The sequence below is a fragment of the Giraffa tippelskirchi genome, chromosome 11, assembly GCF_054371585.1.
Source record: "Giraffa tippelskirchi isolate mGirTip1 chromosome 11, T2T-mGirTip1v1.2.pri, whole genome shotgun sequence".
NCBI lineage: Eukaryota > Metazoa > Chordata > Mammalia > Artiodactyla > Giraffidae > Giraffa > Giraffa tippelskirchi.
The window spans coordinates 949,222-966,558 of NC_137285.1; the positions used below are offsets into that span (position 1 = coordinate 949,222).

The following is a 17,337-nucleotide window of genomic DNA, read 5'->3' on the forward strand; positions in this document are numbered from 1 at the left end:
GCAGCGTGGCGCAGAGGTTCTGGGTTCTCGGTCCTACTCTAGGGAGAGCCTCAGCTGCTTCATCTGCGAAATGGGCATTCAGGAAGCTTAGGTTGCCATGAGACCCAGTCCTCGGCCCTGATGTGGCCCTCTGCCTGGAATGCCCTTCCTTCAAAATCCAGACCCAGGACTTTGGTCGGGGGTCGGGGGGCTTCCCTAACCCCCGGGAGCTGCAGAATCAGCTGCTGCCTCCTCTGGGCAGTCCCAGACCAAGCTTCCTGGGTGTGACACTTCGGTGGTCTCTGGTCATGCCTGTGTCTCCCGTCATCTGCTTTCTCCCTCGTGAGAGTTTGCCCAGGAATAGTGGTAGTCACACAGATCTGCAGATGTGTGCGTTTTAATGTTAAGATGATACCTAGTACGTTGCAGGGTCCCACAGGGGACCAGTCCCAGTAGAGGAAGAGGCAAGCCCGCCCCCGCACTCCCCCCCTCCCTGCCAGCCATCGTGGGCACTGGAGGCCTCGGGTGGTGGGCATCTCCTGGAGGCCACCGAGGCCTCTCTGAGGGGGGTGAGCCAGGCGGCCAAAGGCAAGCACTGAGGGCGCTCAGGGTCTGCCCCGGGGGGTCCTGGGGAACTGGAGGTTGGCACTTGCCCCCCCGGGGCTCGGCCTCTGTCCCTGGTGCCCCAGCGAGCCAGTGTTGTGTGCAAATTCAGGAGCCTTTCCCTGTGAGCCAGGACATGTCACCGGTCCTGTAGGAAGGAGGGAGGAGGCGTGAGGACAGAGGGCAGCAGGCTCCTCAGGACACCAGGAGCAGCGGGCCCTTGAAGACAGCAGGGAGCTGTGCGCAGCCCTGGTCCCTGGCAGGGAAGTGCCCTTGGGCAGAGGGGGGAGACCACCAGGCGCAGGCTCCGGGCTGAGGTGGGAAAGGCTCAGAGGAAGGAGAGTACGCACGTACTTGCTGTCCAGCACAAACAGCCTTCTCGAAGGCAAGAGGGAGAAGACAGAAGGCCAGGGAGACAGCGTGTCATTCCTGACCGCCTTTGGTCCCCCGCTTCCAGCGTGAGCCCCTCTATCCCGTGGCCTCCAGGCTTTCCTCAGCCCTGGGCGGCGGCGCGGACGTGGGGTGTGGAGGGCTCTACAGGTCGGCTAAGTCCACAGGGTGAGCCCCAGTGGCACCGTGCCAGGATGAGGTTGCAGCGGTAATGGCTGCTGTCTGGTGTCCCTCAGACCCCAAGCAACCACCCCAGGACTCTGTCAGGGTGTCCCCAGGAGCAACACGAGTCACCTTTTTCCATGGCTATGTTCTGGGCAGTGGGGTGTCCCGGACCCAGTGACTGCCTGGGCAGTGGGTCTTGACCCTCCCCTGCAGCACTGGCCCCGCCCTAGACACAGTCTCCTTCCCTTCTACCCACAAGAGCACAAATAAGCAGCCCGCTCCCAAACCACAACCCTTGTCCCCCGTGACACCGTAGCCCCGGGAGCCTCAAGCTGGTTGCTGGGGGTTGGGGGGATGGGGAGAGCCCCAGGAGGCTGTGGGGGCAGCTCACTGCCACGGGCAGCTTGAACCCAGGCCTCCGGGACGTCTGCCCCTCCCTGGGGCCTGCAGCCCACACACTCACTCCACGTCTCGCTTCCGGATGGTGCGGCTGGAGGCCAGCACCTCAGCCACCTTAGACACGATGGGGTCGCAGTTCATGCTGGCCACGGAGATCACCTCGTCGCCCCTGCAGGGACAGGTGGCCGCGCCTGAGGACTGGCCAGCAGCAGCCCCTGTCCTTGGAGACCCGGATGCAGCCGGGGCCCAGGGAAGCTCTCACTCGGCACTGAGGGAATGCTCTGACCACCTGGCACCCCTTGGCCCAGCGCAGCTTCTGCTCCCGCGGGACCCCATGAGGCTCCTGCCCAGTGGGGTTCAAGGCCCAGACCTGTCCTGGGGCCCCGCTCTCTACCTGTGTCACTGTCCTCAGTGTAAAAGTAGGCTCTCAACCCCCATCTCCAAGAGCTGACCTGAGATGAAGCGTCCGCCTCACGCGGGGCGGCTGTGCCCCATCTTTGTGCCCCCTCTCCTGGCCCGCCTCCCGCCTAGCTGCGCCCCCCCTTGCCCCTCGGCCCACCGCCCAGCGAAGCCGGCTCCTCCGGAGCAGCGCTTATCCCGGCCAAGTGCCCGTCGCACCCCGCGGCTCTCACTTGGTGTAAAAAGCCACGAACTTGAGCTCGTCCAGGTCCCCTTGGATGATGACGTCGTCAAAGCCTTCTCCGTAACCTGCCGGCCGGGCGGAGGGGACGCGGCTTCACCAGGTCCGCCTGCAGCGCCCTTCCCACGATGCCCGCGGCGGACCTGTAAGTGGGTCCTGGCCCCGCTGCCAGCGAGCTGCTGCCTTCCACCTGCAGCCTCCATGGCCCCGCCCCCGGGATGCTCCTAGCCCCGCCTCTGCACTCCGCCACACCTGGACCCTGCCCGCGGCCAAGCCCCTTGGTACCTGCGTAGCGCAGGCTCTTGCCGAACATGGCGGTCCACAGGTAGGGCACCGTGCTGATCTCCGCCTCCTGCGCCAGCATGTTCTGGGCCGCCACGCGCCCTGTGGGTCCCGGGGCCCTGAGCGCTCCGCCCCGAGCCCTTGCCACCCCTCTACTGCCTGACCCCCTGCTCTCCAGGGACCCCTGATATGTGGGGCAGGGACGGGGAGTGCCCATCCCTGCTTGCCAATGATAGAGGCAGAGGTCACGCGGGGCCCAAAGCTGGCCACTGATGTCCACTGCCTGGACTGGGTCCGGAAGGGACCAGCTTCCTGGGGCCACCACGTCACATGTGACTCAGACACCTCACCAGACAGGTCAGATCTGAGGAGGGAGATGGGGCAATGGGGCACCAGTGTCCAGGGAAGCAGGGAGGACTGGCTGATTCAGGGGCCCGAGACAGAAAGGGGGCGTGGCTCCCCCATTTGATCGAGGCCCCGTCGGACCCCTGCAGTTGGATGTCTGTGACCGCTGTCCCCTGGACCCTCCCAGTTAAACGTTAATTATATGAGCAGTTCAGAAGTTCAAAAGCTTGAGGCTTTTGAACTGTGGTGTTGGAGAAGACTCTTGAGAGTCCCTTGGACTGCAAGGAGATCCAACAAGTCCATCCTAAAGAAAATCAGTCCTGAATATTCATTGGAAGGACTGATGTTAAAGCTGAAGTTCCAGTACTTTGGCCACCTGATGTGACGAACTGACTCATTTGAAAAGACCCTGATGCTGGGAAAGATTGAAGGTGGGAGGAGAAGGGGACGACAGAGGATGAGATGGTTGGATGGCATCACTGACTCAATGGACATGAGTTTGAGCAAGCTCTCGGAGTTGGTGATGGACAGGGAGGGCTGGCTTGCTGCAGTCCACGGGGTCACAAAGAGCGGACATGACTGAGCAACTGAACTGAACTGATATGAGCAGTTTGTATTCCTTCAAACCTAGCACCAACCGCAGGCCTTGGACCTGAACAGAGGTTGGCACCAGGAGGGGGGCTTCAGGCTCAGATGATGTGAGGGTGGAGGGAAGGGAAGGGGGTGCAGGGGGTTTCGGTGTCCGGCTTCTGAGAAGCTAACTGGCTGTACCTGCAGCTGAGGGGCCCAGACCAGGTGTGTGCAGTGACCACCCAAGGGGAGAGGGAGGCGGGTTTCCAGGCCCAGACGGCCACCTCCCAGGAGCCTGCAGGCGGCAGCCAGGTTCAGAGTCCGTTGGCTGGCCCAAAGGGGATGCAGTGGGGTGCTGGCCCAAGTCCTACTAAACCCCTTCTGTCCCTGGGTGAATGCACGGGTTGGCGAGGACTTTCTGCAGAGCATGTATATCTGAGGACAGCAGGAAAGGAGATGCTGGTGCAGGGACAGTGGGCTGGGGCGCTGTGGTAGGCGGGACCGGGCGCCCAGAGGATGGAGGTCTAGAGAAGGAGGTAGCAGCGAGCTGGCTCCATCGCCTGCGTGAGGCTGGCCAGACGGGCCGCTCCGGAGCCTTGAATGGTGGACCCAGGGAGCAGGACCCAAGGGCACTGACTGAGGGGCGGGCCTGGGGGAGGCCGGGACCCTGGGACAGCCTCCCGCCCCCAGCTGCCTCTGGGCTGGTGGTACCCTGGGCATGAGCCATCTGCCAGTGGGGGACGTTCACTTTGCGGTTGCTCCTCCAGGCCAGGGGGAAGGTGACGGCGTCGCCAGCTGCAAACACGCCCGGGATATTGGTCTGCATCATCTGTGGGGGGGGGTTGCGGGGCTCATGGGTAGGACAGGTACCCCAAGCAGGTCCTCCTCCACACCCACCAGCAGCTTGCCCACCTGCCCCAGCGGCCCCACCTTGTTGACGGGGATGAAGCCTCGGGAGTCCAGACCGATGCCACTTTGCCTCAGGAAGCCCGTGGCAGGCACCGCACCTGGCAGGACAGGGCCACTGTCCACAGCAGTCCAGCCCAGCCGATGCCTTCACAGCCTGACCCCTCTGCGTGGACTCCCAGAGACCCTGGTGCCTCCCATCAGGCCTCAGGTACCAGCTCCGAGAAGCTCTCCATGAAGCCCCTGGTGGGGTTGGGCATGCTGCACCTCCTCCCCCGACTGGCACTTCAGCTGGAGCAGGGGCCAGCTAGAGCCTCACCTGTGTCTGTGCAGTTACTGGGCAGGGGTCCCTAGGAGCATGCCCTGTGCCAGCCCAGGCCAAATACCATCGACTCCCCAAGAGCCCTGACCGGTGGGTATGGTCAGACAGGCTGGGGGAGGGGAAGGGTCTGGTCGGAGGTCAGCGTTGAGCAAGAGGGGGTGACCCTGCTCACTGCCAGAGCCCACCCCCACTCACCGATGCCCACCACGCAGACGTCAGCCCGCACCACCTTGCTGCTCTTCAGCACGACCTCCTTCAGCTGCGGAGAGCAGCGGGCGTGTGAGCAGCTCCGGGGCACAGGAAAGGGAACAGAAGGGCCGGGGAGGGGCGAGGAGGGGCGTGGAGAAGGGCCCACCTTGCCCTCCTGGGCCCGCAGTTCTGACACCTCCGTCTGCATGTAGAACTTGACACGGTTGTTCTCAAACATCTGCCAGGCGGTGGGGTGGGGCGGGGGATGCAGGGGTGAGAGCTGAACAGGAGGGATGGGGTAGGCGGGGCCCCACGCGGTGGGCCCCCGTGGGGGCTCACCTTCATGAGGGCGCGGCCGACGCGCTCCCCCAGGAACCTCCTGAAGGGTGTCTCCTCCAGCTCCACCACGGACACCGAGTGGGCTTTCTCGGTCAGGTAGGCGGCCACCTCCATCCCTGAGGCGGGGGTGGGGGGCGGGCTGGCACCCTGCACCTCCCCTGCCAGCGCCTCCCCCGGCTCCCCCGGCTGCTCACCCAGGAAGCTGGCCCCCACGACCACGGCGTTGCGGCCCCGGGCTAGCCTCACCACGCGGTTGGCGTCCTCGGGAGTCCGGATGGTGAACACGTTCTCCACGTCCTTGCCTTTGCAGCTTAGGGTCTTGGGGCTGAGACGGGCCAGAATTGGGGAGAGGGGCGGCTCCCGGCCTCCTCCCCCCCCCCCCGGCCCCGAGCCCTCCCCCTGCCTGGCGGGGGGCGCAGGGCCCCTCCCACCTGCTCCCGGGCGCCAGCAGCAGCTTGCTGTACTCCAGCTTGAAGCCATCCTTGAACACGGCCTTCTTGTTCCTCACGTCCACCGTGACCACCTGAGACGCCCGCGGGGCAGAGCGCGGCCTCCGGGTCCTCCACCGCGACCCCGCCCATCAGGCCCTCGGGGCAGCTCCACCACCCGCTGAACCTTCCTCTCGAACCGGGCAACGCCCTCTCACGCTTCAGCACCACCACCTCCTCAAAGCCCTCCTGAAGCCCCAGGCCCCACCCCCTACCCTGGGGCCCTGTGTGTTCTATGATCCCCCCAGGCCTGGGGCACCCCTGGGCAGGGGGTTGCAGACCACACCCACACCTCCAGGGGCCTCACGCCCGCCCTCCAGCCCTCCCAGGCCTGCTCCCCCGCCTCCTCCGCACCTGGGCCTCGGTGAGCACCTCGATGCCGTGGGCTCGGAAGAACTCCTTGGGCCTCAGGGCCAGCTGCTCCGGCTGTGCGTCCAGCGACTGCCGGGGACGCCGACTTGAGAGACGGGGCCAGGCGGCTACCGGCCCCTTTGCAGCTGAGGACCGAGGCCTCGTGGGCACGGGGCAGCCCTGGCCACACAGAGGCTCCAGGGCGGAACTCCGCCGACCAGACCTCCTGGGCACCACAGACAGGCCTGGCACGAGCAGAGAGGGCAGCCGCCCAGACCCCCAGTGGGGCGGCGATTGGGGTCCCAGGGGCCCTAACTGTGGGCAGAGGAGCGAGGGTCTGGCCCCGCCCAGCACCGTTCACGCCCCGCCCAGCCCGATTCACGCCCCGCCCAGCGCCGTTCACGCCCCGCCCACCTTGCTGAGCTTGGGCCGGTCATAGGGAAGGTGGCGGTCCAGCGTGCACAGCACGATCCGGTCCGAGAAGCCCTCCTGCCGCAGCGTCTCCGCGCACACCAGGCCGGCTGCCCCTGAGCAGAGGAGACGGCGGGGGTCGGGTGTCAGGAGCCCCCTCCCAGCCCCACCCTGCCCCCAAGGACCCACCACCAACCTGCGCCCACGATCAGCACGTTGGTGCTGCCGCTGTGGCCGGCGCTTGGCGAGATGCACGTGGCCATCACCTTGGTCCTTCGCTGCAGTTGCAAGGCCTGAGGGCGGCCGGCAAGCTGGGGGCAGCTGGGAGCGGGAGTCGCCGCCATCCCCCCTGTGCCCACCCAGCAGGCCAGGCTCTCCTGCCCCAGTGGTGCCTCTTCCGCACTGGGGAAGCCCTTCGCCTAACCCCGGCCGCCCGCCAGGTTCCCTCCCACCCAGAGGCCCTCCTGCCGCCGCTCCCTTTGCCTGAGCCCCAGCCCAGCGCCCTCACCTGCTTGCTGGCCCGGACGTACACCTTTTCCTTCTCGATCTTCACCTGCAAGGGTTGTGGGGCTCAGGCCGGGCTTTGGGGTGCTCCAGCCCATGCACCCCCTGGAGCTCACCCCACTGCACGCCTGGCCCCACCTGAAACTTGTGCAGACTGTCCAGGCCCGGGAAGTCCTCTAGGTCCCCAGTGCTGATGTTGAAGCAGGCGCCATGCCAGGGGCAGCGTACCCGGCCACGGGACAGCACTCCTGGAGGGGGCAGGGCTGGACCACCAGCAGGGGCCCGGCTCCAAGGGCACCACGGTCCCGTCCCCATGGCCCAGGAGCCCCCCGCCAACAGATGGGGCCCGGGCCCCTGTGTCGGGCCGCCCCACCCCCGCGGGCACACAGACACCTCACCTTTCACCAGGGGTGCCCCGTAGTGCGGACACTTGTGGCCCAGGGCGTGGAACTCCCCGTTGTCCTTCACCAGCAGCACCTTCCCCCAGCCCAGCTCCACCTCCCGCATCCTGGAGGGCGGAGGGTGGGGCTGCCCTCAGAGGCCAGGGAGCAGCCCCCAGCCCCAGACCAGCAGCAGCCTCCGAGGCGGTGGCCCCAGCGGAGCTGGTCGTGGGCCCCTTCTAGGCCGTGCCCCAACCCCGCCTCCCACGCCCTCCCAGGCCCAGCACCCACTGGCCGCTCTCCAGGTCCTTGACGTGGCAGACAGCGGCCTCCACGCAGTCCTGGGCACCGGGGTAGGGGTGTGGGGCGGGCAGGCGCTCGTCCGCATGGAAGTGGCGGGCGGCGCCGTTGCCTTGGTAGGTCCGGGGGCTGCCCTTGCCGCCGGCGGACAGCTCCTCCTTGCCCCGGTCCTTCTCGGGCAGCACCACCTCAATCTTGAGCTCCACTGCGGGCAGGCGGGGTGGGGGTGAGCCTCCAGCCGGGCCCATCCCTCACTCACCCCTCCAGCAGGAGGCAGAGCGGAGGTGCTGGGTGCCCTGGGCAAGCTCGACGTGATGTCTCCCATGTTTTCTTTCTCACTAACAAAATGAGCCAGGGGCACAGCAGTGCGCATTCGCCCCTGAAAAGCGGCCCCTTCTCCAGGAACCCACTTGCAGGTGAGAATTTGGGGCTGGAACCCTGCTGACCCCGAGGGCGCGGCCTCCAGGGAGGACGGGGGCGGCCTGAGAGACTCGGGACACACCGCTGGGTCAGGTCCCTGAGTGAATCTGGGTAACCGAGGTCTGCAGAGGTTTGAAATTTTTTCAAAATTAAAAGAAAAAAGTGTATATCTATGTGATTTCAACTGGAGATAGCTGCTCTGGCCAGCTGGAGAACCCTTCATTATTTGCCAGGTGCTGGGTGCAGGGGCCCTTGGGGGTGGACCCCACCCGGGGAAGTGCGTGCGGGGGGCACAAGGCGTACCCCACTCCCAAGGGGCCGACTGGGGGGGCACTTAGCGAGATTATCACTTTCTTTATCCTTCTCTGCCTTTTCCAAATTCCCCACCATGAGCCTCGGGTATTTTTCTAATTAGAAGGGAACAATAAACAGAATTTTCTGCAGCGATAATCCGGCCTCCCGGCCCGCGGCTGCAGGGAGCAGGGCTGAGCTCAGGGCGCTGAGCCCTGGCACAGCATGGGCGCCTCCCCCTCCAACGCCGGGCCCCTCCCCCCAGACCTGACCTCCAGAAACAAAGAGCCTGGGGGGCTCCTCCAGGCCTTAGCCCGAGCAGCGGTCCCCTTGGCCTGGGCCCCTGTCCCTTCCTGGCACAGCTCACCCCTGCCTGTCCTTCTAGACACAGTCCAGGGGTCGCCTCCACTGGCCACCCCCCACCTCACGCTGCCCTAACCCCCAGCCTGGCCCAGCCCCTCATCCCCCCATACCAGCGCCCCCTGTCACCTCACCCAAGGTGCAGTCAGGGCTGAACGTGGTCTCCTGATTCCAGGGGGCAAGAAGGGCCCACCCATACATCCCCCTGAAGCTGTTGTGTCAGGTGGGGGCCTCTGGGTGGGCTGGGTTTTTGCCTTCACTTTCCACACTCGATGTAATAGTGATAGAATGTTTTCAGAAGAATTAAAAAGAAAAATACTCTGGACTCAGCTGACAGCAGTTACGTGAGCTGCAGAGACCAGAGCTCACAGGAGCAGCCTGGCAGGGGCCCAGAGGACAGCCAAGCCCAGTTGTTTTCATCCTCCGTCCTCCAACAGAAGACCCAACGCGCTCGATGATGCAGGCTAACAGGAAGGCGTTAAGGCAGGAGCCGTGGGGGACCCTTGGCCCCTTTCAGCGAATGCCTTCATTGTAAAATGGAAAGAACAGAGTTCGCCTCCTTGGGGACAGCACAGCTGAAGGAAGTAATACATGCAACTCGGAGCAGATGCCCAACAGGTGAAGCTGGTTAGCAGTGGTTTATTGCTCAGCTCTGAGCCTCCTGGTGACCACGGCAAAGAGGGAAAGTCTTTAAGTAGCACTAGTGGCCTAATAAAAAGAAGGGGACCAGGGACTTCCCTGGTGGTACAGTGGATAAGAATCTGCCTGCCAATGCAGGGGATATGGGTTTGATCCCTGGTCTAGGAAGATTCCACATACTGTGAGCAACTAAACCCTGCACCACAGCTACTGAGCCTGTGGACCCAAACTACTGAAGCCCTTGCGCCCAGGGCCTGTGCTCTGCAACGAGAAGCCACCGCAATGAGAAGCCTGCGCACCACAATGAAGGGCAGATACTGCCAGCTGCAGCTAGAGAAAGCCCGGGCAAAGAAGTGAAGACCCGCTGAAACAACAGCAACGACAGAGGCAGGTGACCAGATGCCAAGAGACCTGCACTTCCTCCCAAGTTCTGAGCTTAGAAAGGACGGGCTTGGAGCACTTCCCAAGGAACACGGGGCCCCCGGAGCCCGGGATGAGTTGTAACGTGCTCTGAGCCACAGAGGCCCACAGAGGTGGAAAGTGAGGACTTCGCACAAGCCTCTTGTGCTCCTTTTGGTCTCCCTGTGGGCTGCGGACCCCCAGAGAACTCTCCTGGCAGGAACGCTCTCACTCCCACGCGCTGAAACTCCCGAGCTTCACACCCAGACCTGCCCCAAGTGGGCTCCCGGGCGCTGCGTTCCTGCTCCCCTGCCACAGCCCACCGGGAGCCCAGCCCCCCAGAAGGAAAGACTAGCATTCTGCGAGGGCCTCCCGGGTGCCAGGCCCTGTGCCAAGCGCACCCGCCCGCGCGGGGGCACGGTTACTAGTCCCGTTTCACAGTGAGAACACAGAGGCTCAGAGAGGTGACATCGCCTGCCCGAGGTCACACAGTCCGGAGCAGGCACTGGATTTGAGCTCAAGAGCACTGCCCCTGGCGCGGTAAGAGGGGCCCGCCCCTGTCCCCAGAGTCCTGGGGCTGGGGCTCTGAAGGCAGGCCCGCCATCTGGGGTCCTTTACAGGAAGTGGCAGGTGGCCCCTCTGCCAGGGCATTCAGCCAGCCCAGCAGCCCTAGGGGAGCCTGCTGCAGGCCCGCCAGCACCCAGGGCCGCTGCCGACGGGTGGGAGTTGTGGTCAAGACCGGGCATGTCTTTAGCCCGAGGGCTGGGTTTCTGCAGCTCGGGGGCAGGGGGCCCTCTGCCCGGCCTGGTATCCCCTTGTCCCCAGGTTCCTCCTCAGGCCCAGGGAGAGGAGAAAAGGCCTGTGGGCTTCCAGGTCGTGGAGCCGACAGCTATCAGGTAAGGGCAGCTGGGCGAGTGGGCGGGGTGCGGGTGCGGGGCCCTGACCGGCCACCGGAACGGCCTCTCTCAGGCTCGGATCCTTCCCCTCTGCCGGGCTTGCACACCTGCCCTCCAGGTGTTGTGAGGACGGAGGGCCCGCAGACGAGGGTCTCCGTGGAGAGCAGACCAACCCCCCAGCCCGGGGTGGGGTGTAAGTGCTTGGGCCAGGCAGGGCGGGGATGTCCTCCACCAATGGGGAGTATGTGCAGAGAGGCCTAGGAGGCAGCCCGAGGTCACACAGCGCTCAGAAGCGACGGCAGGGCTGGACCTGTCTGCCCCACCTCTCCGTGGTTTTGAGAGCTCAGGTTTATTTTTAGGGGGGGGTGGGGGTGGGTGAGGCTCAGAGAGGTTGCTCGCATGCCCTGGGTCACACGGTGGCTGGGGTCTCCCCAGAGCCCCCTTGCCCAGCCCTGAGGGGGACAGCCCCCCTGCCCCCAGCAGCAGGAGGAAGCCTCCCCTCCCTTTTCTGAGAAAGGCACCGCGGTCATCCCCACCGCCAGCACCCTGAGCCCCAGAACAAGAGGGCTCCAGCCGCCCCCCCTGCCCGCAGCGTTAGCATTCGGCTGCCTCTGGGTCTGACCTACTTCGGAGGCGGAGGGGGAGGGACGGAGCAGGGAGGAGGAGAAAGAGAAGAGGTACCTGGCTTGGGCTTGGAGAAGCAGCCGCCCATGGCGCGGGGCCCGCAGGCGGGAGGGTGGGGGGCGCGCTGAGTGGCGGCTGTGGGAGGCCTAGGGGGCCCCCCGGGGAGCTGGGCCCCCCGCGGCTCTCAGAGATGCTGGCACTGCCATCCCAGCGGGAGCTGCCTCCGGGACCTGCAGGGAGAAGGGCAGCTTCGGGACCAGGGCTTGGATGAGGCTGCGGGTGGAGACCCAGAGAGACAGAGCCGAGGGGCTTCGGAAAGGGGCTGCACTGGGCTGGGAACCCCTGTGCAGAGGGGGCCGGGTCCCCGAGGCATCACGGACTGCATCTCCCTCCCGGCCCCCAGGCTCAGCACCCTCACACCCCTCCCCTCTGGCCTGAGCCCCTCCTTAGGGGGGCCTCCCTTAGGCCCAGGAAACCCCCCCTCCCCCGATTTCTGCGGTCCTCAGAGCACTACCGCCTGGGAGCCCTGGGCCCTACGTTCCCCAGGGAGGCCACTGTGCCTGGGGTCAGACCCGGGGCACCTTGACAGATCAGAGCTCCTCGTCCTGGGGGTCTTCCCTCCTCCTCCTGGGGGGGGCGCATTTAGTGCTCCCTGGCCCTGCCCCAACCTCAGCGGGCAGCCCTGGTACCCACCTCCTCCAAGGGCAGCTGCTGCCTCCCGTCCTGGCCCCACAGTGGACCGAGGCCGCCCGCCCGGGAAGGCAGGGCCAGAGGCAGGGGTCCAGGAGGCGGCCCAGCGTCCACCCCTCCCCCAGCACGCCGTGGCCAGGAGGGCCGGGGGCGGGGCCGGGGGCAGGCCACCGGTCCCCAGGGAAACCCAGCTCCATGTGAACAGAAGTGGGCTGCCCGCCCGGGCCCCACGGGGTGGGGGAAACGGAGGCCAGGCACGCTGCTCCGCTTCGCCCCCCCTCCCCCACTCTTCGCCGAAGCCTCTAATGTTGGGGTTCTGCCCCAAAGCAGATGGGGACACTGGGTGGGGGCCAAGGGCTTGCCAGGGTCAAGCGGCGGGTAGGGGCATCCAGGTGGCCTCCCACCTAGTGACTTCCAAGACAGACAGGGACCCAGAAAGGCCCTGTCCCGCCCTGCAAGCCGCTGGGCTGCGGAGGGGTCACCCCATCCACCAAGAGACCCCTGCGGCCAAGGAGCTCCCAGGACCACAGGGGGGCCACCTGGAGCATGCGGCTTACGCGCTGGACTCCGAGGGCCCAGGACGGAGCTGTGGCTGTGTCTATACTGCTCTCCCCACTCTTCTCCCCCCAGAAGTTCTTCCTGGAGTTTAAGCAGCTGAGGTCCACCTGGTCTGGTTCAGATCCCAGCGAGGGACCGGGAGGGCGCCTGAGAGCCAGGGGCCTGGGAACTGCAGGGAGTCTGGGAGGGACCGCCTACTGCCTGGCACCCATCTCAGAGCCCTGGCGGGCCGTCGCAGGAGACGTGGCACCTGAAGCTACCCGGGCGCACCCTTGCTCTTTCCCCCACTCACTGCCGAGGCAGGTCGGTAAGACGGGGCCTCCACCCGTCCCGCCTGCCCCCTCCCTGGGCACACGGGTGCCCCTCCCCAGGCCCTGGCTCAGCCCTTCTCACCTCCCTGCTCCATGACCTCCAGCCTCGCCTTCTGGGCCACAGGCACCCCAGAAAAGGGGTGACCTCAACTCGCCACCAGGTGCCTGTCGAGGCCGTCCCCTCCTTCCCAGGAGCCCAGGTGTCCAGACCCCTGGGTCTTGGGCCCAGAGAGCGGTTTGCTCAGGACAGAAACCTCCGCAGAGCCCCCGCGGGTCCAGAAGCCCCCACCAAGCAAAGGCCCTTGCCAGGACACACCAAGAGGGCACCCTGAGTCTTGGCAGAGTACCGTCCATGTCCACAAACTGCCCAAACTGCAAACAGTTGTAATAGTCGGGGAGGGCTAACCCCCTCCAGGGCCCCAGGGCCCTGGCTCCCCACTCCTCTGGTCCGTTCTGCACTGGGGGGGGGGGTCCCCGGGGCCCTTCCCACACCCACCCTGCGGGCCCCCCAGCGGCTGGCTTCGTTTTCTGGGACAGAGTCTGAGCTCCGCCGGCCCTCAAGGTGCGGGGGCGCTGTGGCCGCATCTCCCACGACGTGCAGCCCGTTCCCCTGGGAAGCCCTTTCCAGCCTCGCTCCGGGACCCCCACCGGACCAGGAAGGGGATCAGCGCACGGAGAGGCCCCCGCGGCCGCGAGCGGGCGGCGAGGCGCCTCGCCCAGCTGCCCCCTCCGCGGCGCCGCCCCCAGCCCCGCGGGCTCACCTGCGCTGGCGCCGGTCTGCGCTCTGGAGCCTCCCGGGCCGCGGCGGGGCGGGGCCGGCGCTGAGGCGACACTGCGGCTGGAGCCCGGAGCCAGCGCCGGCCGGCGCTGCGCAAGTGGGGCGGCCTGGGGCAGGCCGCGGGGGCCTCGGCCCCGGAAGCCGGCGGGGTCTGGGGCCCTGGCTTCCTGGTGACCCCCATGGGGCTCCACGCCCTTTTTCCTTTCCTACGTCTTGGAACCAGGGGCGCCTGGCAGCGTGGGGGCAATGGAACCTCCCGGAGAAAGCTCCCAAAGCGAGCCCAACTGACCCGGAAACCTCGACGGCTTCGGGGGTTCAGCTCTGTCCCTCCGTCCCCTCTCCCCACACACAACGCCCTCCACTATGGATTTTATGACAGTGTCTCTTTCCCAACTGTCGTTGCACATGGAGAACTGCCTAGGTCCCTGTAAACTGTGGTGCATGTCACGTACCCTCCTCCAGGAAGCCCTCCCTGGGCAGCCTCTCTCCCCTAGCCTGGAGGTGCTGTTCCTGCTCGGGGGCCCTCCCAGAGTTTCCAGGTGTTGACCGTCTAGCCTGTGCTGTGATTGGGTAGGGCTGGGGCTCAGCGATCCTGTCACTAAGCCCAGCGGGCCTCCGACCGTCATCTCTCCTTGGCCGGCTGGCGTTGAGCCCTCTTATTTGCCATCTCGCCCGTTTCTGGGCCTCCCTCCCCACCGGCAGGGGTGCCAGGCTGACCAGCCTCCGAGGCGGTCCCTCTTTATGTCGCAGGCAAACACCCGGGGGGCATACCCCCCATTTTACAGATGGGGGAGCTTGGGGAGGCACCCGAGGGCAGGGTCAGGGCCTTGAGGGTCACTTCTGCAGGCGGGTGTGGGGCTGGGGGCTGCAGGAGACAGGGGGGTCCCCTCGGTCCACTCCTCCCTGCTCCTGCCTCAGGAGGGGCCCCGACACGGGCAGATGGTGCTGCTTGGCGGGGTGCCCTGGGCCTCCATCCAACCCGCCCCGACTGCACCCCATGCTGACCTTGCAGCCCTGTCCCTGCGCCCCCTGCTCCCCCAGCAGGGAAGACCCTGAGCCCTGCGGGAGGACAGCAGCTGTGGCTTCATGGCCGGTCTTTGCTCTTCACGGCGGCCTGAGGAGGGAGGTTCTCTGTGTCATCTCCGTTTTACAGAGGTGAGAGCCAAGGCTCAGGGGGTTGGGGGCCCCCCAGAGCCATACTGGGGTGAGGGGCGGGGCAGGGGAGTGGGGGCGTCTCCAGTGCAGGGCTCCTGTCCTGGTCTGTGAGCTCTTTGAGTCTGTGAGCCCTTTGTGCCTGGGTCCCCCAGGAATCTGGGGGTACCTGCAGTGCCCTCCAGCGGGGCTCCTCCAGGACACCAGATGGGTGCAGCCTGGGACACGGCGGGGCTCAAGGTGGGGCCGGGGGCTGCGAGGAGGCCGAGGATGGTGGGGTGGGAGGGGGAGATGCCCTAGCGTGCGGCAGCGACGACTACATGCTGCAGGGGCAAAAGCAGAGACGGGAGGCAGGCGGGCGGGGGCCTCCGCGAGGGCCCCGGCTTAGAGGTGATGCGCGTGGACGTGGGGGTCCTCGGGCCGCCCGAGGTCCTCACCTTGCGCAGAGAGGAGGTGCGGCCGGCAGCGCTGGAGATCCGTCCGGGTGGCCTGGACGGCACCCGCCGAGGCCCCAGCAGCGAGGGAGGGCCGCCCAGCAGACAGCTCAGAGGCCACCGCGAGCCGCGGGTGAGGGGGAGCCGGGAGGGGCCTGTCCCCCTTCCCCCCTGCCTGGCCTCGCCGAGCCCGCCGCGGAAGAGAGGGCACAGCGCCCCCTGGAGGCCGGCCCGAGGGCCGCGGCGCCCTCCCTGGGCCTCGGGCTCTGAGGGCAAGCGGACTCTTGCCGGGGATGGGGAGACCTCCATCTGCCTAACTGGCCCCCCAGCAATGTGGGGAGGGGGCTGTTACCGCACAGGCACCGTCCGAGCTGCGGCCGGCTGTGTGAGCGACGAGATAAGGGCGGGCATGGCGCCCCCAGCTGCTTATTCTTATGGAGGCAGAGGCTGGGGGACCTGGGCCGAGCCCAGCCCCCACCCCCGGCCTCACTCTGAGCCCGTTGCTCGGGCCGCGGCAGCCCAGCCTCCCTGCCCGCATCGCCGGCGGGTCCACACAGCCCGTGTCCCAGTGCCCCCGGGTCCTCAGGGCTCCCCCACCCCGCTGGGGCCGGCTCCCACCCCGCCTCGGCGCTCCCCAAGTTGCTGCTGCGCCGGGCGCCCTGTCCTGTCTCCAGGCTCAGTGGTGATCAGTTCTGATTCTAGTCCCCATGGAATTTTATGTTTTATGTTTTTCATCTGTCTTCCAAGATAAACAATTTCCACACCTGAGACATTCAGATGGACGAGTACCAGCTGCTTCAGTTCAGCTCAGGTCACTCAGTCGTGTCCAACTCTTTGCGACCCCGTGGTCCGCAACACGCCAGGCCTCCCTGTCCATCACCAACTCTGGAGCTTACTCAAACTCATGTCCATTGAGTCGGTGATGCCATCCAACCATCTCATCCTCTGTCGTCCCCTCTCCTGCCTTCAATCTTTCCCAGCAGCAGGGTCTTTTCTAGTGAGTCAGTATTCGCATTAGGTGGCCAAAGTACTGGAGTTTCAGCTTCAGCATCAGTCCTTCCAATGAATATTCAGGGCTGATTTCCTTTTGGGTTGATTGGCTTGATCTCCTTGCAGTCCCAGGGACTCTCAAGAGCCTTCTCCAGCCCCACACTTCAAAAGCATCAGTTCTTTGGAGCTCAGTTTTCTTTATAGTCCAACTCTCACATCCATACATGATCTCTGGAAAAACCATAGCTTTGACTAGACAGACCTCTGTCGGCAAAGTGATGTCTCTGCATTTTAATATGCTGCCTACGCTGGTCATAACTTTTCTTCCAAGGAGCGTCTTCTTAATTTCATGGCTGCAGTCACCATCTGCAGTGAGTTTGGAGCCCTCAAAAATAAAGTCTGTCACTGTTTCCACTGTTTCCCCATCTATTTGCCATGAAGTGATGGAATCAGATGCCATGATCTTCGTTTTCTGAATGTATAGAATATTTATTGTTTAGCGATAAGCCAGGTGTCTACAGAAGATCTGTAAAATATATCTTTGCATACATTGCTGGATAAAGTGTAAATTGACGCAATCCTTATACGGAGGCAATGGTGCGACAGCTGGGAAACCCACCAGGGTGCAGAGCTGCTGACCCAGCGCTCCGCTCAGGGGGACCCGCTTCACTGTGTCTGACAGCTGGAGGCTGCCAAAGCCCAGCTCCACCAGCTCCTCTGGGCAGATCACCCCCTCCACGCACCGGCCTCGGGCGCTGGGCAGCTCCGGGTGCCCACCCCGAGGGCTCCCCTTCCACAGCCCCCTCAGAGCTCTGAGCTTCAACAGTGGGTCCCCAGTGCGTCTCTGTGCCGGGCGGCAGGGGCCTAGGCTGCCTTGGGCTCCAACCCCGGAGCCTGGGGCGCTGGTCTGATGGTGTCCCCGGGACAGCAGGCATGGGTGAAGATGCCCCCGATTTCTGCAGCCCGTTTGGACACAGGCCTCACCGTCCTGCCAGGGAGCCTCAAGTCGGGCCAGGATTCATAGCCGCCATGGGGTGCCAGGACCCAGGCCCTGACACCTGCCCACCCAGTGGGGAGGCAGCTCCACTTGCCAGGGGTTCCCGCCACGGGGGAACCCAGCCCTCATTGTTGAGCAGTATGTGCCCTGCCAAGCTTCAAGGACTCTTTACAGGTGTCTCCGAGGCCTGCGGCCTTCTGGGACCAGAGCCGTGCCCAGAGCAGGGGTCCTAGAG

General features: G+C 65.4%; 1 protein-coding gene across 3 annotated transcripts; it reads right to left on the reverse strand.

Moving 5' to 3' along the window:
• Positions 1-360: 360 nt before the first annotated feature.
• Positions 361-15,506, reverse strand: AIFM3 (AIF family member 3). 3 transcript variants are annotated; one of them, XM_081541984.1, is made up of 22 exons: positions 15,119-15,506; positions 13,513-14,643; positions 11,250-11,422; positions 7,555-7,768; positions 7,282-7,391; positions 7,022-7,131; positions 6,888-6,932; positions 6,576-6,672; positions 6,383-6,495; positions 5,972-6,058; positions 5,561-5,652; positions 5,324-5,454; positions 5,130-5,245; positions 4,957-5,028; positions 4,797-4,860; positions 4,304-4,380; positions 4,085-4,202; positions 2,462-2,560; positions 2,169-2,244; positions 1,601-1,705; positions 937-957; positions 691-730 (listed from the first exon to the last, which is right to left on the reverse strand). In XM_081541984.1, the coding sequence occupies exons 3-22, from the start codon at positions 11,278-11,280 to the stop codon at positions 691-693; spliced, it is 1,818 nt and encodes a 605-aa protein (XP_081398110.1). In that variant the 5' UTR covers positions 11,281-11,422; positions 13,513-14,643; positions 15,119-15,506. The 3 variants fall into 3 exon arrangements, with proteins under 3 accessions (XP_081398109.1, XP_081398108.1, XP_081398110.1); XM_081541983.1 differs by lacking the exon at positions 937-957 and having other exon boundaries at positions 361-730; XM_081541982.1 differs by lacking the exons at positions 937-957; positions 13,513-14,643; positions 15,119-15,506 and having other exon boundaries at positions 361-730; positions 7,555-7,795; positions 11,250-11,280.
• Between the last annotated feature and the right edge of the window lie 1,831 nt (positions 15,507-17,337).

What these genes read in the sequence shown, in the direction of transcription:
- AIFM3 (XM_081541982.1), bottom strand. Translation starts at nt 11,280, where the DNA reads ATGGGCGGCTGCTTCTCCAAGCCCAAGCCAG. An exon ending in AGGTGCTCACCGAGGCCCAG is followed by an intron (nt 5,653 to 5,971) that starts GTGCGGAGGAGG and finishes CGGGCGTCTCAG; the next exon opens with GTGGTCACGGTGGACGTGAG. An exon ending in TTCGTGGCTTTTTACACCAA is followed by an intron (nt 1,706 to 2,168) that starts GTGAGAGCCGCG and finishes CTGTCCCTGCAG; the next exon opens with GGGCGACGAGGTGATCTCCG.